Source organism: Wyeomyia smithii, chromosome 1 (genome assembly GCF_029784165.1).
Source record: "Wyeomyia smithii strain HCP4-BCI-WySm-NY-G18 chromosome 1, ASM2978416v1, whole genome shotgun sequence".
Lineage (NCBI taxonomy): Eukaryota > Metazoa > Arthropoda > Insecta > Diptera > Culicidae > Wyeomyia > Wyeomyia smithii.
In genome coordinates this window covers 21,423,328-21,447,450 of record NC_073694.1, presented here as the reverse complement: position 1 = coordinate 21,447,450, position 24,123 = coordinate 21,423,328, and the positions used below count along the sequence as shown (strand labels likewise).

The 24,123-nt window shown below is 35.4% G+C and overlaps 1 protein-coding gene across 2 annotated transcripts in view; it reads left to right on the top strand.

The window, feature by feature from the left end:
* Positions 1-23,566, top strand: part of LOC129726593 (uncharacterized) — a 266,791-nt gene extending 243,225 nt beyond the window's left edge. For both annotated transcript variants that reach the window (XM_055683502.1, XM_055683494.1), the window contains 4 exons: positions 21,730-21,880; positions 21,950-22,160; positions 22,222-22,361; positions 22,448-23,566. In XM_055683502.1, coding sequence (XP_055539477.1) covers positions 21,730-21,880; positions 21,950-22,160; positions 22,222-22,361; positions 22,448-22,584 — 639 coding nt within the window. In that variant the 3' untranslated portion in view covers positions 22,585-23,566. The remainder of the gene's footprint in view (positions 1-21,729; positions 21,881-21,949; positions 22,161-22,221; positions 22,362-22,447) is intronic.
* Positions 23,567-24,123: the final 557 nt, after the last annotated feature.

Sequence of the window (24,123 nt, the reverse complement as noted above, 5' to 3'; positions counted from 1 at the left end):
GACAACATCCTCGACTTTTGGCTTCTGTACATCGCCCTAATTCTGAATATATTCATATTGGGTGGTATTCGGTCATTTTCAGCAAATTTTCTGCCATCAATCTGACACCGGAAATACTCATATTAGGAAGTATTTAGTTATTTTGGTTGTTTCCCAGAAACTGACAGTGGTCGTCTTTAAATTCAAAATGGTGTCAAGGGTCAATGTTTGGTTTCTATGCATCATCTCGATTACGGAAATATCCATGTTGAGTCTTATTTGGTAATTTTCGACTGTTTCCTATAAGTTGCCATTTAGCGATTCAAAATGGTGCCTGAGGTCAATTGTTAGCTCATTGCATCATTCTGGTTCCAGAGATACTCATATTGGATGGTATTTGGTTATTTTAGGCTGTTTTTCACAAACCGGAAGTCGCCATCTTGGATTTCAAAATAGTATTTAAACTAATTTCTGGCCTCTGAGCGTCATTCTGGTTGAAGAAACACCCATATTGGGTGTAATTCGATCATTTTCCGCTGTTTCCCAGAAACCGGAAGTCGCCAACCTAGAATCCAAAATGGGGTCTGTGGTCGATTTCAGCTGCTGTGTATCATTATAGATCCGGAGATACTCATGTTAAACGGAATCGGTCATTTTTGGCTGTTTTCCAAAAACCACAAGTTGCCATCCTACAATTCATAATGGTGTCTGAAGTCGATTTGTGGTTCCAGTGCATTATTACGATTCCGAAAATACCCATATTGGGTGGTATTTGGTCGTTTGCCGCTGTTTTTTTCGAAACCGAAATCTTCGAAATCTTAGAATTCAAAATTGTATCTGTGGTCGAATTCAGCTCCTGTGTATCTTTCTTTATCCGGATATTATTATATTGGGTGGAAAAAGTCTATTTTTGGCTGTTTTCCAGAAACCGGAAGTTGCCATCTTACAATCCAAAATGTTGCCTGAGGTCGATTATGGACATATTTATTACCTTTTAAAACATCCACATGCCAAATTCGGTTTCATTTGCTTGGTTTGTTCTTGAGTCGTGCAGAAATGTATGTTTCATTTGTGTTGGACCCCTCCTTTCCAGAATAGTTAGGGGTCTCAAATTATGATAGGAACCTTTATCGGGACCAAAAACCCCTACATACAAATTTTCACGTCGATCGGTTCGGTAGTTTTCGAGCCTATATGGATCAAACAGACTGACCGGACTACATTTTATATGTACTGATTACAACATCAATATTTTAGAACCCAAAGAGTGAATATACATTTATTGGATTGAAGCGTTCATGTGAATCTATTCTTACAAACAAAAGTTTGAATGAGAAAGGCTGGGTCTGACCGCTAGGTGGATTAATTTAGGTTTTTTTCTCAGCCACAACTGTCTCATTCTGTCTCCAAATTAATTTAATTTTTCTCCTTACATTTCATGTGTCTATTTTCTTTTCTTCTTAATTTTGCGCATAATTGCTTGCTTAGTATCCTTTTGTTATTCCGGCATTTGTTTTCTTTGTATTCTTCTTATTGCTTTCTCAGTTTGTTTACTGTTCACTGTATCTTTTCCAGCTCCTTTTGTTTTCTTTCATTTTTTTGTTGGTCTGTCTTCCTTTCGTTCTTCTTTTATTTTTCTAACCTTTCCACTATTATTGTTCCATGTTTCCTTTAACTAATTTTTTTATAACAGTTCTTTTCTTCAATCGCTAGTTTGTCTCTGTTTTCTCGCAATTGATTTCCAATGTTTTTTCTCTTCTCGATTTTCATGATTATTATTCACAAAATATATTCATTGCATTTTGTTTCCTGTTTATTTCCTTTCTACCTTTTTCCATGTTTCTGTTATTTATTGTTGACATTTTTTTCTCTGGCTCTTCTAATTTTCTCCTTGCTTATTTTCATGTCTTACTTCTTTCTCACCTATTAGTTTAATTACTCGGACTTTCTCTGCAAACCCGTTTTTCAATTGCCATTTATCATTTTGTTTTCACCTTGTTATTCAATTTTCATCTCTTTCGTTTTTGTCTCTCTTTTCTCCATTTTTGGTGATAATTCTTGCTTCAATGATATTGTTCCAGTGCACCTTGTTTTTCTTTCGCTTCTTTTTTCTCTTCTTGAAACTCTTGCCTTTTTTCCCTCGCAGTTTGTTCCAATGTTCTCTTCATTTTTCTTTGTCTCTTTCTTCTCATTTACTTTCTATATTCTTCTTATCATTTCTAGTCGTTATTTAATCTATCTTTTCTGTTCATACTTCTCTATTTATTGTAACCTTTTACTTAGCATTTCATGTTTTCTTTGCTTCTTTCTCATTTGTGCATTTTATCTCTCTGGCTCTCATTGCTAATTCTACATTGTTTTATATTTTCCCTCCTTGTTATCTCATCTCTCTCCATTAACCTTTATTTTTCCATTTGTTTTGCAAAACCAATTCTTTTTACTACCGCATTTTTTTAGGTTTTTATTCTCTTTCTCTTTCTTTCTGTTTTTTCTTTTTACTTTTTCATTTTCCTCTGTCTCTTTCCTAACAATTTCTATATTTATTTTTATGTATACAATGTATACTATACATGTACATGTATTTATTTCGTCCCTAACTCCGTTTTCTATCTTTTATCTATACATGCACCTTTTTTCTTATCAGGTTTTCTACTTATTGCTCATTCTGCTCCACCATTGGCTTCTTTCTCCTGCTAATTCCGCCCTTTTTGTTCATTTTCCTATTTTTATTTTTCCCTGCACATTTTTTTCTCTGCCTCGTCTAGTTTTTTTTACTTCTTCCCATGTCATACTCTCCTCTCGACTTATAGTCCCATTACACGGACTATTTCTGCATACTCGTTTTTTTTTTTGTAATTTGAATTTGCAATATTTCCATTTATCCTTTTTGTTTGTTTTCGTTGAACTCTTTGTTCCTTATCTTCCCTTTGTTGTTATTCAACATTTATCCTTTTTGTTGCGTCTTATATCTAATTCTTGTAGTATATTTTGTTTTTCAATGCACCATGTACTATTCTCATTTCTCTTCTCTCCTCTTTTATTTCTCTTGACACTCTTCCCTCCGTTCTTTCAATGTTTGTCTAATGTTCTAATGAGCTCTTTTTACTCTTTGTTATCTCATCTTTCTCCATTGCTCGCTATTTTTTCGCTCAATTCGCTCAAACAATTCTTTCCACTGCACCAATTTTCGTTTTGGTTCTCTTTTTCCTTTTCCCTTAGCTTTTTCATTTTTTCCCTCTATTTTCGCTCTATTTCTCTTGTCATATGTTTTTCGCTTGTGTTTATTAAGGGATACTCCATAACTCCGTTTTCTCTCTTTTCTCTATACTTGCGCCATTCGTCTTATCAAATTATCTACTCACTGCTGTTTAGCTTTTGGCCTCTCTCATACATTTTATTCCTGTGGATTTCTACGCTTACAGTATTTATTTTTGATTGCGTACTGTTATTATGTAGGCTCCTATATTTGTTTTATTGAGTTTCTTTGTGATTATTTCTCTGCGCACCCTTTTTCTATTTCATTTTCTTCTTCATTTTTTTCTCTCTATCTTGTCTTTTATGCTTACTGACTTAGTTATCCTGGTTTTTATGTATCTTGGACTTTATGTTAAGGCCCCTTGGTACATATGCTTGTTTTTTTCAAATGATTTTTTACTGTTTGATTCTTCAAATTCTGTTCTTTTTTATTCGCTGTTAAGCTTTTTTCTCTATTTTATTTGATCGCTCTCGATTGCATTTTTTAACCTCCTCTTTATTTCTTCACTTGTTTTGCATGGTATATTATTATTTACTGTATCTGTTTTTTTAGTTCCTTCTTTGTTTTTCCCATTTTATTGGTTCTTCCCTTTTTTCTTTTTGTTTCTTTCACAACATTTGCTTTATTTCTTGTCGTATAGTTTTCCTTCGCTAATTTTTTTATACTAAATTTTATTTTTATTTTTCTCTATCTCTCTTGTCTTTGTCTTCTGTTAGTATCTTTTTCGTATTTTTATTAATTTTCCTCCTTTTTTTTCTCTTTTACTGTTTTCGCTACATGTATTTATTTCGTCAATTTGGTTTTTCATCTTTGTTCATATTTTTATCTACATTTGTTTTTACACTGTCGTTTTCCTTCCTTAACACATTTTTTTATCTCAACTCACATTTTTTGCCTTGTCCATTTTTCTACTTTCCAACTATTTTTTTTTTTATTTTTTGCTCCTTTTGGATCTCATTTATATACTTTGTTCCTTTGGCTGTCTCCACTTACGCCATTCAATTTTCTTTACTTTTCATTTCCTTTCTCCCCAGGCTTTTGTATATCTCTGTTCTAATATTTTCTTATTTATTTCTTCTCTTACACCAATCTTTTTTCTCCTTTTTCACAAAATACATTTTGAGCAGCATTTCGCGTACAGTTATAATTTAGGTTTTTTTCTATACATTTCATTGAATTTCTTTGCGAATATTTTTCTTTGCTCCCCTTTTCCTTTTTCATTTATATTTTGTTCATTTCATTCCTCTCTGTCTTATCCATTGTCTAACATAGTTTTTCTACTCGTTCTGTGTCCTCGGCTGTCATTTTTGCTCTATTGGTAACCCCTCTCTGAATGTTTTTTGAATTACTTGTGACTTTCATTTTCTTTCTATGACTCTTTATCTATAAATTTCTTTCTTTGCTTTTTCCTGTTAAGCTGCGCTCTCTGCCTGCTTCCTTCTCCATTCGCTTTTTGATTCTCCCTGTTATGTTTCCCTAAGTCTTCGTTATGGCCTTTTTTTCTCTTCGATCATTCTGGTTCTAGTGTTCCAATTTATCCTCTTCATCCGTTCTCTGTTGTCGTAGTTTGTATCTTTTTCGATTTTCGCTCAAAATTTTTATTTTTTTTTGTTCAAGATAACACTCTCTACGTTTAACGCATTTATAAGACATTTGGCATCGAAAAAAATATTTCGGTTTCCAATTTCATGTAGGTAGATTTTCGATGGTCGAAAAATCACAACTTTGAACGCTTTGAGGCACTTCTAATTTCTGATTGAGCTGAAATTTGGCATCGATAATTTTTTGGGAACAATAAACAAATTGTACATGGTCGGTTTTAGAAATTTGACATGACCCTTTTAATAATTTTTCTTCACTAGTTTTTTTAAATATTATTATTTCTTCACTTGCATCTCTTCTTGATTTTTTTTATTTTTTTCTGTGCCCTTGTCCCTTTGTTTAGTTGTCATTTACATCTCTTCATTTGTTGCATTTCTTTTTGCTTTTCTGTCTCTTCATTTTATTTCTCTGGTTATCACTGCCTAGGCTTTGTTTATTCCTTTCTCTTAATTTTTACTTTCATGAAGACGAACTTTTTGGTGTTTTTTTTTCTTTTATTATTGAACCTCTCTTCGTTATCTTTTTTCCTAGCCGTTTCTTTTTTCAGTATCGATTGAATTTAAAAATTACATTCCCGAATATTATTTTACCGGTTTTATGGTTTCCTGATATTTATATTGATCCACTGGTGGTGTTAACTCTGCTCTTGAATCTTTTTCGAATGTATTTAGCTGATCTCACTGAAAAGAGTTATCACCATATTTATTTAACGTGAATTTTAATTTTTTCGTTTGTTTTCTCTCTTTCTGTTTTTATTTATACTTTTCTGCATACATATTTATTTTAACTTGTAAGTGTGCTCCTGTTTTTTTTTCTTTGCTCTATACTTTACCTTTTTTTTGCTACGTTTAGCTCATTTCCTTGTATTCTTACTCTGTTTTCATGCACCTTTTGTTCATTAGTTTTCTTTAATTATCCTCTTGAATGAGTTTGTCACTTTTTTCTTCTCCAGATTTCTCTATTTCTTTTCATTGATCTCTTTGTTACCTTTATTATTGTTCTTCAATTGCTGTCAATCATTTCATGGTTTTTCTTCTTTTTTTCTTGATTCTTTAGTAATTCAAATTTTCTTTTTTAGTTTTTTTTCCAAGCCATTTTTATTCTTTGCTTTTAAAAATGGTTTTATTTGCAATTACTACTGTCATAAAGACGTTCGTAGACTATACTTTTCGGGTTTCGTGTTTTACCTTTATTTATTGTTAAATTTTAGTATAGTTAAATCGAATGGCGAAATTCATAGTTTTTCGTAATATATCTATGTCAATTTGTTTTTTTTTTTTTTAGTTTTTTTCTCTTTTGAGTTCAGTTTACTCTGCCTTGTTTCCAGTGTAAACGCTATTTGGTCGATCTTATCTGTTTTAGATGTTATTGTTAGTATCATTTGTTTGCCGTGATGATAAATTTCATATATATTTGATCATGCTTTTTCGAAGAAAACGTGTCCTTCTGACCATCGACGTTGAGAAAGAACCGCTTTTAATGTTGTTTTAAAGTAATACCTTGCCAATTCGGTTTTCCCGAACAATTCCAAAGTAGCCGTACGTGAATCAACCCAAGATCGATGCAGAGCAGCCCATATAGGACCAACAAAAGCCATAAACCTGAAACAGGCGACGACGAATATCACTGCACTTTAGAGCAAAAAAAAAACAACAAGAAGTTTAAAAGTACACACAGAACAGTCAGAAGGTATTTGCAAGGCGCACCACGTCTTCGCGAAACTGCTGCTACTGTCATCGATCCCGTAACTGTTCCACTCAGGCAGGGTAAGCTTCCAACAGGCAGTCAGTCAGTCACCCGCGAGAAATAAAGAATTTGCCCACTTTGATTTTAGCATAACTCATTTAGCTCGCAATCAGGCAGAATTTCAATGCAGGTTTGAGCGGCCAACAAACACGAGGAAGACACGGACGACGGCCAAGAAGGTGTTGGAATCGTTGCAAATTTCTTTTCCTTCCCCGACAATGTTGCTCGGAGAGGAGGTATTCGTAGCGCCATTTCGCCTTCTTGCCTACTTAGTATTTGCGGCGCTGCTCGTTACACATTAAATGAATTGAAATTATGTTAATCGGGCTGAAAATGAACTTCGCGAATCAAGTTCGCAACGAGTAACATACGACCGGTAGAGAGATAGAGCGAAAAGTACGTGTGTATGTGACATGCAGTGGCGGGAAAAAATGCAGCGGAAAAAACGCGATAATCCCGTTACCGGAGTGACAGAACCGACGCCGGTTCGGTGGTGGTCAATGAGCCTCCATATCCCCGAGAAATGGAGAGAAAACAAAAAAAGGTCTTTTAATTGTGGCAACTGTTGCTAGCTGGCTACCGGGACTGCCAGGTGACGCCATCATCTATCCGAAAGAGGAGAGCGACAGGAGCAAAATAAAAACAAATTGCTGACAAAAGTTGTGCGAAAAAAAACTAGAGATGATCTGCACTGAGTTCCTAACGTTGCCAGTGCCGAGAGGCGTGCGACCCGATGATTAACAGCATGTGTGTGGCCACCAGTCCAATCAGACAAACGGAATAATCGAACTAATTTACGCAAAACGTTAGAACAGACAGACAACAGGCACATTCCGATTTGCATATCCACAGGTTTCAAACAGGAGATGGCCTCAAATCGGCAATTTAAAGGCAAACGATATTAGGCTTGAGCTTTATTAGCGAATTTTTCGTTCCGTTGTTTTCGACTAACGTTGCGAAAACTAGCAAAACTGAGGCAAATTGAATAGGGAAACAGTTGCAAGTGGACACTTATAACGGGCGCAGGATCAATTCGGGTGGCGTCACGGTCTAGACCGTGGAAGCCATTTAGTCTGCGCCAGTTTATTAACCTGGGTAATAATGGAATGAAATTGTTTTCGTGAGTAGTGTCTCCTATCCGAATGCTGTTTATTCGTTGAATGATTTGTTCCAATCAGAGAAAAAACGTGGGTTAATATATGAGGAATTTAACAAGGAGAGATGAAGAACTTAAATTGATTCAATGTTTTAGTAATGTTACATTATTACTCTGAAGATGTTTGCGAAATGTGTCGAAGAGACGTCTCAATACTGCTTTTAAAATGCCATAAATGTCTCAAAAATGTTCCAATAACGTCAAAAAAATTTTCAAAGATGTCTTTAAATTTATCAAAAATGTCTATGGAACGTCCCAAAAATATCCAATAAATGTTTGGAGACAAATTTAAGACAGTTTTGAATATTTTTGAATAGTAATAAAATATTTTTAAGGTATTTTTGATATGTTTTCTAAACATTTTGAGACATTTTCTGTATATTGTTGAGAATCGTTGAAAGTAGTTTTGAGCCAGTTTTTGGAACATAAAATTATTCGGACACATTTTTGATGCTTTTATTAAAAATCAATAGAGAGAAACTAAAAATAGGGCCCAGCAAATAGTATAAAAATCATTTAAAGTGGGTAATTGAAGAAAACTACATAATAAAAGCAGTATAAAAACAAAGTAGGTAGCAGAAAAAATTAAGTAAATTGAGAAACGATTGCGCCATTGACTAAAATTGATTGAATAGAGGTTGACGTGGCAAAAAATCGAGGCCAAATATAATGCTGTGAATATTCGCTATGCTCTTTTCACATATCGAGGAGAATATCATGTCTGGTCAGTAGTAGAAAAAAATAGAGAAAATGGCTCAAAAATCAGAGAAATAATATGAAGAAAAGATATTTAGAGGAGCATAGAACGAGAATCAATTTAGGAAAAAGAATTTGGGAAATTTGGGAAAAAAGTAAAAAAAAAAACATTTAAAAAGAGTAATCGAAGGGAGCCAAATAGAAAAGACTAGGAAACATAAAGAGAAGGGAAAACTGAGTTAGTGAGCAGAAATATGGACAAGGCAGAGAGCGAAAAAAATAGGAAAGAAATAAATAAAATGTAGAATGAAGAATCAAAAATAGGAAAAGAGGAAAAAAACAATACAAATTGTGAGAGAAAGAATATAAAAAAAGGAAAGAAAAAGAACAAAAAAAGGACGAAGCAAAAAAATAGACAAAAACGAAACAAAAACAGAAATAAATGAAGGCGAGAAACTAGACAACAAATGGTAGAGAAAAGCGCGTCAACAAAAAAACCATCATAAAAGAATGAAGACATAAATCTAAAATTCAACAATTAATAGCAGAAAATGTTAGTAGACTACGCAACGAAAATTAGAGAAAGGATTTGACGAAATGAAACAAAAAGCGAACAGGAAACAGCGAGGAAATAAACTGAGGGATAGAAAAAGATTGAAAGATATTTGAACTAAAAAATGGCAAAAAAAATCATTTAGGAGGGTAATATAAGGAAGCCAAAATACAAGGACGAAGACACAAAAGAGCTGGGAAACGATGGCGAACAGAAATATAAACTAGACAGAGAGAGAAAAGAAAGAAAAAAAATGGAAGAAAGGAAAAACATAGAATGAGGAGAGATGAATTCAAAAAATAATACAAATGCGAGACAACGAAGAAAAAGGGAAGGAGAGGGAAAGAACAAACGAAAAAAAAATAACAATAAACAATAGTTGGCGAAGCTAAAAAAGGATAGATACAATCAAACCCCGATATAAGGCAACTTTACTTTTATTTTCGTTACGTTATATCGAGTTACGTTATATCGAAGCAAAAATTTTTTTTTTAATTTATGCAAAAATGTTAATGGTTATTCAAAAATGCGCGAAAACCTATTTTTTATAACTTATTAGTATTTTTAAACCTTTCTTATGCCCATTTAGAAATATTTTTAGAAGCAAAAAAAAATTTTTTTTTCAATTGATACAAGAGGTCACTCAAAGATGCGTGAAAACCTATTTCCCATCACCTATTAGTATTTTAAACCTTCCTTATGCCCATTTTGGACAATTTTCGCATTGGTTTCATTGGTTTTGAAACTTACTACGAACATATATTTGAAGTAATTTATAGCCCATAAACAGTTGCTGTATCATTTATTTTCACTTTCAATACATTTTAAAAAGTTACGTTATATCGAGTTACGTTATATTGAGGTTGCTTTATATCGAGGTATGACTGTACTAGAGAAAATTATGGAATAACAAAAAGCGAGAAATTTGACAACAAATTGAAAAGAAAGAGCTTCGTCAAAAATAAACTTAAGAAATGAAGACAGAATTATAAAATTGAACTGATGGAAATTATCCATTTGATAATACCAAAAATAGGAGAAAATGCCACTGAAATCAGAGAAATAATGGGAAGGAAATAGAAAACCAAATGAGCACAAAACCAGAATGAAGCCAGCAGAAAACAGCACAAAAAAATTTGGGGATAATAAAAAGCAGAAAGAATTTGAAAGTAACAATTAATGAAAAAACCTCAAGAGGGTAAACAAAAGAAGCCGGGATAAAAAGACTAGGATACAAAAAGCGCTGGAAAACTAAGTTAGTAAGCAAAAATATAGAGAGGCAAAAAGAAAAGAAATAGTATAGAAAAGGGAAGGAAATCAAAAGAATCACAGGAGTTCAAAAAAAAAAATAAATAGAAAAGCCTAGATAGAAACAGTACGTTAAATGCCATATAAAACATTAAGAAAAACAGATTAGTATAGAGGACTAAGACTAAGCTAAGAAAATACAAAAATTTCCCAGAAAAAGAGAAAAGCTAAGGAATAAACGAAATCATGAGTAATAATAAATTAATACTGTAAACGAAGAAAGCCAGTGAAATAAAATGTATAAAAGAGGCCAAATGGAAGCAAACAAAAAACAGTAAGTGTTAAAATAAACAAGATATAAGGTGCATGTATAGAGAAAATGGAGTTAAGGGAGGAAAATAGCAGTGCGAAAAAATCGCAAATAAAGAAAAAACAAATCGACGACATAAATACATGGGATCAAAACAGGAAGAGCGAAAAACAAAACACCGCAAAAAGAGAGGAAAAGTAACAATAACACAAGAAAACAGCAACAAGAGAAAAAAAAGAAAGGTAAAAAACAAAATAAAACTTAGCATAAAAGAATTAGCGACGGAAAAAAATATGACAATAAATAGCCGAATAGATATCGGAAATAAGTGTAAAAATGTTAAGATATAACGTTTAACGAAAAAAAGTTGAGAGTATACCAAAACTCAATGAAAAGATGGACAAACGACCGAATAACTATTATTAGGTGCGCAACCCCAGATGGTCTCAAGGTACGATGCTGGCCCAACAAGCCAGTCGTCGTAGGTTCGAATCTCGTTTGAAAGAGACTTTTAGTGTCAGCAGGTTCGTAGCGCTAGCCCCGCAATTGTCCTGTACATTGGACAGTTGGTTGCAAAGCCTGTGTTAAAAAAACAGAAGGTCTAGTTCTGAATCGGAATGTAGCACCAAGGCTTTGGGTGGGCAACTAAGTTCACGCTATATATGTTTTGACGTATTTAGAACGTCATGATTCAAGCTGAGACATATTTAAACAAACCGCTTTGACACATTGGAGTTTTTATTCTTGCGTTAAATATCATTTGCGGAATGTGCTACTTTTCACGTTTCATGCGGCTCTGAAGTGCACCGAGAGTTGAAAAAAAGTTTTCGGAAATGCTATTGTTGTTGTAATAAAAAATGTAATATAAATTATTAAAGGGAAATGTAATTATTCAGAACTCAGAATTCGAGTTGTTAACTAAAATCGAAATTGTTCAAAATGTTAAAAATTACATAAAAAAGTCATTTTAGTTTCACCGAACAAAACCGAAACTTCCTCCAGAGAATCACGCGTCATCTGGGGAGAAATTCGCCACGCATTTGTCCGATTTACAGTCGCTAGCAAATAAAACAACAACTGCAATGCAATCACATAACCGTACTTTCGTACCGAGTGTGACAAAACTGTCGGATTGCATTCCGCACCACCTCACACTGCCCGTATTGACATTTCGGCCCCGCAGCTATCGCAATCGCGACCCCGGCAGCGTTAAACCTGAAAATCGCGCTCGAGGCCGATGCTCTTGATACGCGCACTGCATGCCTGAATGCAGCAACAAGTCGTCGAGTTTGCACTACTAAGCGGCGTGACGCATGACGACTGGAGCCAAGTTCAGCCACAAGTTGGGGACATTGCGCTTTCATTGCCGATGCAGCGCGGCCAACTGGCCTGGCCCGCAAAAGTCGGGCAGTGCGCGTTCGTGCTGTGCAACAGTAACATGGGAAAAGTTGCCGGTTTGCGGTTATTTCCTGCATTTCTGACCGGAGCCGAAAGTGACGTAGCTAAGTGCTCCAGTTTCAGATTTTTTTTTTTAGCGAATCGTTTTACACAAACCATTCCGATTGAATGGTGGGAATGAAGTTGAAGGGGGGATAGAGGAACTAAGTTTCGCAAAAACAACAACAAAACGCTAATCGAAGACTGCAGCAGCGATTAGAGCAGATTGTGTTCGCACGGCGCTTCAAAAACTTGAAAAGCACTTTAATTTCTCTTCCGAGACGACGCCGATGGGATTTGGCGAACTTGACACTCACTTTTAGTGCCCCGCAACAAAAAAAAAGTGAATCTCGGTTGGCGATTGTTCTGAAAAGTGAAGTTAAGAAAAAGAAGTAAAATGCTTTCAAACCCGCAAAGCGGCGTCTCTCTTTTGTCGGATATTCAACGATTGTAACAGCTTCATTAGGAAGATTAACGGAAATGGTTGTGCAAATTGCTGGCAAATTTAAAAGCGGTCCGATTTTGACTGACAGATCCCCGTCGATCGGGTGGGGCTTTCAACTTCATCAAGTTGAGATTCCTCTTTCGCTGCGAAGGTCCACGATCTGATGAGTCGTGGTTTGTATCACGTACGTTCCAGTTGCGATGCGTTGCGGAGGGAATTTTTAATGCAAGTTTGTGGGGCAAAGCGAACAAAAAAAAATCCCAATTTATCGGTACTATCAGAAGCAACTTCCTAGAAATTCACCCGTTTTACCGTCGGATGCCAAGGACCTCGTGGGTACGATCCCAGTGAAGTACCCACAAGTGTTGAATTAAACAAAACAAAACCAAACCCTCTCGAGTCCATTCAAGGATTTCTCCATCTGACAGATATCTCTATTTAAGAATAATAGTCAGCCTCTGCCCGATTGTTCTACAGCCTAGGAGCTTATTCTTCCACTTATCTTCCAACCACCAGCGGAGCAAGCGGAGAACTCGGCGCTCAAATTGGCGCATAAATTGTTACTATCAGTGCACGTTCTTCGCCCTCGTCGTTTCGGTTCGACTCCAGCTCCCGAAATAAATACTCGAGTCAACAAAAGAACTCCAAAGTGTTATTGCTTTGTGCCCCCGTTTCTTCCTCCACGTGCTTCGCGGGTAAAGGTTCTCCCTCCCTTCCACTGCGGGAAGTGCGGGGCTATTTAGTACAAAAGATCGACATACGGACCTTGAGCAAGAAGAACAACGCGCAAACAGACAGGAGGAAGAGCAGCAGCAAAAAAAAAAACGAAACGTAAAACGAATGGTATGAAACAAAAAATAATAAAAAAAGATATTTTCCTGGCAGCAAACAAAATCACTAATAAATAGTTCAATAACCCAGCCCCGGGACGAACGATCGAAACATCGCCTGGTTCTTGGGGCACAAGCAGCGCACAGAAAGATTCGCAACAAGTTCCTGCCAGGCCGCGTGTGTTTGTGTGTCTCTTTCTATGTGATGTGCAAACCTTCGGTTTCGTTCCTTTCTCCGGCTACCGTCGCCATCGTGAGTAGCTTTTGTGGCGAGGTGCATCATCAAGCTTTGGCCATTCTCAAACAAACATTGACCCACTGTGCCCCGCGGCCGGGCAGTGTTATTTTGTTGCTGCGCCCTTCTGCGTTCACTGTTTGTGGTCCATCCGCGAATCCTGTGTGTACCACCTTTTAGCGAGTCGTCCCTTCCGTGGACCCTTCCGATTCCGATCGTCCCGTACTGCGGATGACTCTAACAATCACACGAACGAAGAAGATTCTCGCGTTTGCTCCCATCGCGCGCGGTCGGAACTTGACACCATCTTTCCCGGCCTGTGGCCGTCGTCGTCACCGTCGCTACCTCCGAGTCCAATGTTGTGTTTGCCTGTTCGACCTTTTCAGCATATGTGGATCTTCCGTCTCCTCGGTTCCACTCACGAACCGTGATCTTGGCGTGCGGAACACAACCAGCGAACCAGTTAGGGTGGTCCTTCCTTCTCCTTCGAGCGTCCGAACGATGAAGGTTTGGCTTAACGATTGCTTTAAAGGGGGGCCAAAGATCATCGCAGAGGTCAAAGCGATACGCCTTCTCGGCTGGGATCGATGTTATCAGATTTCGCTTTTTTTCCCCTACGTTGATCAACCGCGAAACAATGACCGCGGCTGTGTGAGTGATGGAAGAAAATTCACCCAAACGATTCGCAGGATTTTGTGCTCAATAAGACGCTCTCCGAACAACGTACTAAAATACCGAACTCGACAAATGTGTTGGATTGATTATAAATAGGAAACGCTCTCAATTCGCTCGTTCTATTTGAATTCGCACAAGAAATTAGCATTTTTTCCTTCGATCAAAACCCGGATTGAGTGAGGATATTGGATTGAAATAAACTATTTTTCGACTCTATTTCCCGTCGTTACAAATTTATGCTTTTTTCCTTCGATCCGTTGTTAAGAATTCGAACTAGTTTGGGATTTCGGTCGCGCTGATCATTGAACTAAGCTGCAGCACGTGATTAAATCTTCATTGTTAGCCCTCTTCGTCGTAATGTTCTAGGGTGAAAACGGCAGCTGTAAATTAGCAAGTTTTGACGAATAACAAACAGAAAAATTGCATAATCAGTCAAGTGATGGAGGTATTATTAGATTGGAAACGTGCAATAAAAAATAAATAAGATAGATAATAACATTCTTTAAAGATGAATGATAAAAACAAATTAAATTTGTTCTTCTACGCGATTTTTTTAAACGAAACGTTTTTTTGACACAGTACTATACATGACGGATTTCATTCCAAATCAAGGATTGGCAGCACCCTCTCCGAATTGGTTGAAACTTTTTGCGTGTGAAGACACCACCTAATTAAGCATCTCTGCACACTTACTTTTTCCAAAATTAGTCTAGACTGTCTTCAGAAAAGGGCGAAACTTTTTTTGCCGATTTTTTGTAAATCAATATAATTCAAAAACGGTAAATTATACAAAAAAGTGTTCTATCAGTAACTTTTAGGAAATTGTCTGAATTTTCATAAAAAAATATGGAAAAAAAATCCTACACTGAAAAAAATGCAATTTAACCACAAAACATCGATTTAAAAAAAATGGTCATCTCCGAATTGGCTAAAAATTTTTTCTGGTGAAAGACAACATTGTTGACTACATTTCGTTCATACATCGCAACTTGAGCATATTTATGGAAAAACAGTTATTCTCAAAAATAAAAAATTAAAATGCAAACTAAAACTAAGGTATATTATTTTTTCAGTGTAAAACAACCTGATAGAATGAAATACTTGTTATGTTCTGATTATTTCAGTTTTAAACAATTTAAAACGAGTAAAACTCAATGCCTAATTTCAATACATGATGTGTATGCATGTACCTAAAGTTCATTGTATTACAGTGTGAATGCTTCTCACATCTTATGAACCTGTCTGATAAATTTACCTATGAAAATGGTGTTAATGTGGAAGAAAAAATCGATTTTTTTACTTTATAATTCAAATGTTTTATTTTCAAACATAATCACTTAGCATCTATTTCTTACCACTACTGAATACAGTAAATATTTTTGGGTCATCTTCTGAACTAGAATATCTTTTAACTGCTATTTGATTATTACTTAAAGGTACAAAACTATTTACTTGACTGAATAGTTCTTCTAGCTCCTCTGACATTTTTGTGTACTGTTCTTTGCATATGTAGCAGAAATTTAATTTAGTTATACATTTGTCTGTTTGTTGAACTGCCCAGTCGTAAAGTTCTCTTGGAGTTTCAATAATATTTACGTAATCTCGGGCAAGACTTGCTCTCTTTGCCATTCGTTTGAGAGTACCTCCGATTGCGTCACAGGGACCTTTCCCATGTGATGTTGCGAAAAAGTGCCACTCTACTTCTAATTTATACCTTAATTTGAAATCACACAGGCTCGCAAATTTTTTTTTGTTCTTATAATGAGCAGCTGGTCCATCTGACATAAAAATAATTTTGAGAAAATAATTTTCCGTTTCATGAAATCAATTAATTTTGATACGAATAGCTGGGCAGCCACAGTATCATGCATCAAAACTTCTGATATTACAATGAAACTTACATTTTCTAATATACCACCCTTCTTATAATAAATTTCAAATGGATGAATCGTACTTCACGCAGGATTTTGCTTCCAGAGTCAAAAACAACACTCAAACACTGGTTCTACTATTACCTAATTTATTGACATTACACATTTACACAACATAACAAATATTTCATTCTATCAAGGTGTTTTGCACTAAAAAAAAAATAATATACCTGGGTTTTAGTTTGCATTTTCATTTTTTATTTAAAAGAATAACTTTTTTTCCTTAAATATGCTCAAGTTGCGATGTATGAACGAAATGTAGCCAACAATTTTGTCTTTCATCAAAAAAATTTTTAGCCAATTCGAAGAAGACCATTATTTTTAAATCGATGTTTTGTGTTTAAATTGCATTTTTTTCAGTGTTTGATTTGATATATAATTTTTTCCATATTTTTTTATGAAAATTCAGACAATTCCCTAAAAGTTACTGATAGAACACTTTTTTGTAGAACTTACCGTTTTTGAATTATATTGATATACAAAAATCGGCAAACAAAGTTTCGCCCTTTCCAGAAGACATTCTAGACTAGTTTTGGAACAAGTAAGTATGCAGAGATGCTTAATTGGGTGATGTCTTCACACCCAAAAGGTTTCAACCAATTCCGAGAGAATGCTGCCAACCGCGGGTTCATTTGGAGCGAAATCCGTCACATTAGGATGGCAATGACTGTATGGAAAAAATTTCATCATCGAATTTCAAAAACCGACCACGTACATTTTGTTCGTTGGCCCAAACCAAAATGATCTGTGCAAAATTTCAGCTCAATCGGGCATTATTATTTATCATTGCCTCAAAGCGCTCAAAGTGTGATTTTTCGACCCTCGAAAATCTACCAAGGGGGGAGTACATGAAATTGGAAAAATCGAAACTTATTTTTTCGATGCCAAATTACTTAAAAATGCATAAAATGTCGATATCTAGTGTAATATTAGAAAAGTGTTGTACAAAATCAAACAGCGCCTGTAACTGAGAGTTAAGAGGTTAGGTTTCTCTTTTTCTTCAAATATCATAAAATTTCATGGTTTTCGTAGTTGCCACCATTCTTACGGAAACTATTTGGTCCTTCTTATACAACTAGTATAAGATGTCAAGTAGGTAAATAAATATGAGCTTTTTCTACTAAACCACTTCAAAATGAGTTGTATTTACAAGCCAGTTCTAAAATATTCCTTATTAAGCCTTCGGTTACCCAGGAGAACACCAGATAACACCAGATCTCGACATTTTATTGATCTTTAAGTCATTTGGCACAAAAAAAAAAAGTTTAGGTTTTCCCAATTTCATGTACCTCCCCCTTGGATGATTTCCGAGGGTCGAAAAATCACAACTTTTAGCACTTTGAGGCACCCCTATATCATGTTCGATTGAGCTGAAATTTTGCACAGATATTTTTTTTAGGTCAATGAACAAAATGTACAAGGTCGGTTGACGAAATTAGACATGACGCTTTCCACTGCCACCCTAGCCTACACGCTATTCACCCTCTAGTGCCCAGTGCTGCCTTTAGACGGTCTCCAGTTACACCTCTAAAAAGCTTCAATAAAAACTCAAAAAATGTTCATAAAGCTCCATAGTGGTTTTTTTGAAGTCCGTCTTAAAATTAATTTGGGCACTAGAAAGTTAAATATAAGTTTTACACTTTTTCAAATTTTTGTGTATGTTTTATCTTACAGTGTTTTGTTTACTAATCTTATTTGTATACGTTTTATTATTATTATAACGCATTTTACTTTGTTGTTTTTTTTTCTCGTCTTGGTATATGTTCCAAATGTTTATCTTTTCTGTAAGTGTTTATTATTTCTCGTTATTTTTTTTTTTTTTTTTGATAATGTTCTGTATCAGTTTCCCTCAAAAGTTTTTTTCTAACGATTTTGTTTACTCTTGCTGATATAGTATTTTATGCTTTACGCTGTTAAAAACAGAAAAAGGAAAAAAAACACCAAGGCATTTTAACGGTGTTTTCGCGGGGTCGACTTAGGAACAACAAAATAACACAATCCCACCGCTGTCACCAAGAACGTTGATTCTTTTTACCCAAACTCAAAGTTTTCCTTGTGCAGTTTAATCAAGTTCTACACTTCTGGTGTGTGATCCAACCCGTAATTGCTCGGCAACATACCCGGTTACCCACTAAAATGTAATGCTCCAAACTTTTTCAATTCTTGAATGATTTTGAATTTTTACCCATGAAAAAATTTGAAAATTTGAAAATGGAACCTTAAGAATCGTTGGTTCACGTATGACCGTAAATTCCGACTTTTTGGACCATGTTTAAGATCGGGTATCTGCTCCAGAAAGGCCAATACGGAGAAGGCTCATCAGATGGACCTAAAATGAATGAAAATTACTCTTGGAATGATTTTATGAATTTTGATACCAATGATGATCGGTACTTTTGTACTAATTTGTCTCCCCAAACATTTCATTTGGAAGGGTACTCGGGTACCTTGCCGATAATTATGCGGTGAAAATTCAGAGAACCTTTTTTCAATTCCCCTGCTGCTATAAACAGTTTGATAAAGAAATATGGTTCATTCCCACTAGTAAAGAGCATTCTCAGAGATTGAGCGGGTTGAGTTTAGGTTAATTTTGTTTTTTAAAGCATTAAGGTCTTAAAATGTACTCGGGTACCCTGTCGAGTACATAACGGCTAACAAAGTTCTTTACGACTGGTGTGCTCCCACCGCTGTCACCAAATTGAAAGTTTAACATAATAAATGCCTGTACGTGCAGTATGATCTAGTTTCCTTAACACGCTGTAGCTCGATTGAACCCTATAAGGAACCCAGAGTGAGTGGATCTTTTTTCCCTCCACTCTCTAATTATCGTTTGCCTAGCTTGAACATACAATTTTGGCCAAATGTTTTGCGCTTTTTTTGACGTAGGACTATCTCTTTGTTTTCTATACTAGATTACATTTTGTGAAACTGTAAATGAAACTGGTAAATGTTGCGTCAGGTTTCAAACGATTGTAGCAAGGGAACTACTTAATGCATCTTAGTCATTTATATGTCGGTGGATAGGTGAAATGTGTAACTATTGTTTGATATAACGTTTAACATTGTTGCTTTACTGCTTAGTGCCGAAAAAAGGTGAAAAGTTCCAAGGTCAAGCTTTCCCATACTTTTCCCTCGCTATTGGCTTGCTTTTCAAGCACGGATAACAATAACATGGACGGAATAAATTCCACTGTCTACATATTTTGACTCAACAAAGTGTTTCGTTCCGTTTGTCTTTCTCGAAACTGCGTGGCCACGCCCTCATGGCAAAAATCTACGCTGAACTCGATACAAAAGACTGCGTGTAGAAAATTCAGCTTCCGTCTAGTTTGTCACACAATAGCGAGTAGAGTATAGCTGTTAGAGGTACGTGACATTGAGAGCTGCATACGAGTCAACTTCCAGGCACTGCGGAACATGTTACCTTTATTTTGCATACGATAGCAACAGTTACCATCGTACGCTGCAGGATATTTTGCTGGCACAGCTACTGGAGGGCACAGCGGAGAGCAAAATATTCGAAGCTACCGATGGTGCGATCACAGCGTTCAGCAGCACGAATTTTTAACTGAAGATTATGGAATTGGTTCTTTTCAGAACTATAGATGCTTGAAGATAAGAGTTATGAGAATTTTCGCAACTACTACTAGTGTAAAATTTTCATGTATTCATGCATCGTTAGTTTTACAATAACGACCATCAAATACAAACGGAAGTGTTGCCTATGATCAGTTTAGCGCAGCATATAATATACACATTAAGTCCTACGTCACCATTTCATACAACCCCTAGGGCTGTATACCTTGTAGTATTATTTATTCCTTTTTTGTTTATTCTTTGTGAAATTACTTTTATATATCGTCTTTTTTTTTTAATTTTCATTCTTTTGCAAACAACAATTTTTTTTGTAATTGTTGCCAGTTTACAGCTATTTTCCTCCATTGCACAGTCCAATGACCAATTTTACATATGAAATGCTATATTTTAGGTTTTCAACCCAGCGGCTTTAAATTTGTGGGAATTTGGGTTTATTATTTCCCAGTGTGCATTGGTTTGTAAAATTCTCAAGCACAATTTTTATTTGTTCTCTACCGTTCCTTTGTTTAGTTTCGGTAGGATGAATTTATTTATTTTTAAATGGTAAATATTTTTTCATTTATTATTTTTTATTATTACATTACGCTTATGTCAACTATAAAGATTCCACACATTTATTGTATGCTTTGTCTCTCCAGTTTTTATGTTTATTTGAATATTCTCTATTTTGTTTTTTTTTTTTTCATTTTCGAATTGTGTTTTTTAATTATATTGACGATTACGTATCTCTTGTTCAAGTTTTTAGCATGTGAATTTTAAACTTAGACTTAATTGTGTGTATGTTTTGCAACAATTTTCGGTTGTCTTATTTGTTTTTTTTTTTTTTTTTTCAAGTGGTAGGTTCATTTTTTGTACACCTCAGTCGTGTTTATTCATTCTTTTTGTTGTGCTATACTTTTGGTTTTGTGTATTTTTTTCGTTTTGTGCATTATTTCGGATATATTTCAGTTGTCAATAGACGTCGACTAAGTTTTCTGTTATTTTATTCGGTTAGTTTCAATTATTTGCGCTGATTTTGAAATTATATTTCATGCAATAATATGCACTAATATATTTATTGTTTAATACAGGGGTTTTTGGTATTTCGGCGTACAATCTAATGAAATGCGTTGATTGTTTCGGTCCTTTTATAGTTTTTTTGACGTTTCGGTCCTTTTATAGGAGCATCCTCAGGGTCTTCAACATATTAAACATTTTTCGCTACATTTAAGCTTGTTATAGATTAGGACAAAGTTACACACCATCAAGGCCGTGGGTTTCTCACTGGTTGGTTTTGTTGAAACACTACCAAGTGATACACTGCGCCGTCATAAAAAAATATATTCTATATATTATTTATATTTATATGCTTGCTATTATTTTTATTCTTTTTGCCTTATCATGAACATATATTTATGCTTTTGTTCACTTACATAGAATTTTATTGATTTTAGCATTTGGTGTAAATTCATCTTTCTCTCTCTATTATCTTTAAAATGTTTTCTTTGTCGTATTTATTATATTTATTTTATGATTATATTTTTTTTGTCTACTATTTTTTCCATATTTCCAATTTTTTCTAATTTTCTGCTCCTATTTTTACGAACTTACTCCATCGTCCTCCGAATATTTAATCTTTACCAGTATTTATTTTTCAATACAGTTTTATATTTGTAAACTCATCGTTTTTTGCAATTCTATTAATAAATTTATTTTCTATTAATTTGTTCTATTATTAGTCTCTTTTAGTAGACTCTGATACATGTTATGTTATGATTATTTCAGACTTTTTTGTTGAATTAATCAAAGTTCTGCAATTTATCTATCCTTTTAGTTCAATAAGTTTTTTTGAAAAAATAAACATTAAAATTATTTTTATAAATATATTGTCTTTGAATACAATAAATTATTAAATAACTTTCTACTTCCTAATCTAAATTTAATTATGTCGGATTTGTGTGATTGATTATATATTATTGCATCGTAAATTTGGTGCAGATTTGCAGAGCGCAGACTTCACACTTCAATTATGTTTTTTTTTTGTTTACTTACAGGACATCCTCTCGCAAAGCACGATCGCCCTGAACATCGAAGTCCGGCCGCGTCTGCTAGTACCGGACACCAACTGCTTCGTGGACTACCTGACGGACATCGAAAGCATCTCCCAAGCCCATCCGCTTTACCAGTTAATGGTTCCGCTTGTCGGTAAGCATTCGGTTCTTCGATAACAGAAGCAGATTTTCTCATCTTTTTGTTACTAATTTGTTTCACCAGTTATCAACGAATTGGAAGGCCTCTCCAAGGGCACCAAACCGACGGCAGCGACGGCTGCCATCAGCTCCAAGCTGGCCGGCAGTCTGTCGGTGTTCCCGGCGAAGCCGACCGCCGGTTTGGATCGGCGCTTCGACCCCCAGCATGCCGAGAAGGTGGCCGAAGCTTCTCGAGCCGCGCTCAAGTTTCTTAAGTCGAAGAACCCTGCCTTGAAGTGAGTTGTAATATTTTTGTCATTCTAGTTGGGGTATTTATTTTATGTTTTAAAAAAATAGATGCGTAACTAGCAAAGGATCAATCATGACCCGATCAGCATTCACCTCCGAGGACGACGACGGCGAACAGAAGTCCAACGATGACCGAATTCTGGAAACTGCCATGAATTTGTGTCGTAATCACGCCGAGGAAAAACGAGGTAAGTAGCGGGGGTGGCGAAAAAGCACTTCAAGAACTCAATTTTCCCTACGCTTTTTTTTCTTCATCCTATATTTTTACGAACAGGAGAAATTCGCTACATTATACGGGAGGTCGTTCTGCTGACAACCGATCGGAACCTGCGCGTTAAGGCACTGTCCAATGATTTACCGGTGCGCGAACTACCGGACTTTATCAAGTGGGCAGGATTGGGACCAGCGTAAAAGAAACAAATGCGACTCACAACACACGACGAAGTCACTTTAGTAGCACTATTGACGAATTTTTATGACTGCTTTAGCGAAGGACTTGAGCGTTTTAGGTTTTTTTTTTTCTTTGAATTTTTCCCTTTTTTAAAACAAATTTTTTGTCATTTATGTACGTTTTTATTTACTCTCAGCTAGAAAGTATAACTTATTTGATTGCTAATTTGAGTTTCGCGACCCGGGGTTTGAATTTGTTCGTTATTGCCCCTGCTTTCCCCCAGTCCCTTCAGCCCTACACTAGTGCTAGGATAGGTGGAACAAAAAAAAATCAAGTAGGGCGAAGAAAAGTACGTTCGTTTAATTTTTCTTTTTGACTGTTGTAAATATATTACGATATTTAGATTTTTTCTCCTAATGTTTTTTTTTCTGTTCGTTTAGTTGTTTTTTTTTTTTTGGTGCCGTATCGACAAGCGGTCACCTAAATACAAACACACAACCGTAAAAACAAATAAACACACACCCAAACCCACATCGGTTTATAATATTGTAGGTATGTTATGCAATTGAGAAAAAAATACAAAATGCGCAGATCAAAGTGCCGAGTGCCCTGTGACCCCCTCGGGAACGAAGTTTCATTTTTCTAAACCAATACTATTGACCTATAACTATTATATTATTATTATTACTATTACTATTATCTAGATTGAAAGTTAGCATCCATTTAGAGCGAATAGAAAAGAGTTCCAGAGCCAGAAGAGATGATAAGGAAAGGCAGAGAAAGAGAGAGTGAGAAAGTGCCCAGGAAAGTGAACGAAAGTAACGACGAGAGAAGTATGCGCAAGTTGCGTTTATTATGTAGATGAAAGGAGTAATAATTTACACAAACACACAGATAGACACACTCAAACAGGCGTAGTTCAAATAAAAACGTTTTTTGCTCGTTTAGGAAATGATCAACAAATAAAAAAATAATAAAAGGATATTTTTCAACTAAAAGAAATACGAGATGATTAAAGCTCAGACTGTTTTCCGTTTTCAAACGTATCCGAAGTGTCAGACCACGACCAGAAACATTCGCGCGATCACAACAGGTGTTGAATTATAATTTATCGCGTTAATTGTACCGTTTCTATTCAAGCTCGAAGCTCGTACCGGTTGTTTATTTTTTTCCCTTTATTTAATTCTACAATTAACCGCATGAATGTGTCAAATTGCTTGTGATCGGTTTTGATGTTAGTTTTTTTTTTTTTAATCTCATTTTCTACGCCTAAAAGAAACCTCATCTATAAATAAAAGATCCGTCCGGAAGCGAATTCTAGGGGTTTACTGCGCGCTAGAAGGATTACATCATCGTTGTTTTAATGTCCAAGAAAAAAAAAGAAACATAGAATGAGGAATGGGGAGTTTAAGGTTCTCAACTAATTATATACACACTGGTAAACATTATTAGCGTTGTGCGCGACCTTGAAGTGACGACCTTTGCTGAAGACTCTGAATTGACATTGGAAACAAAAACCGTACACAGGAAAGGAAACGAACAGCGAACGACCTCCCCCC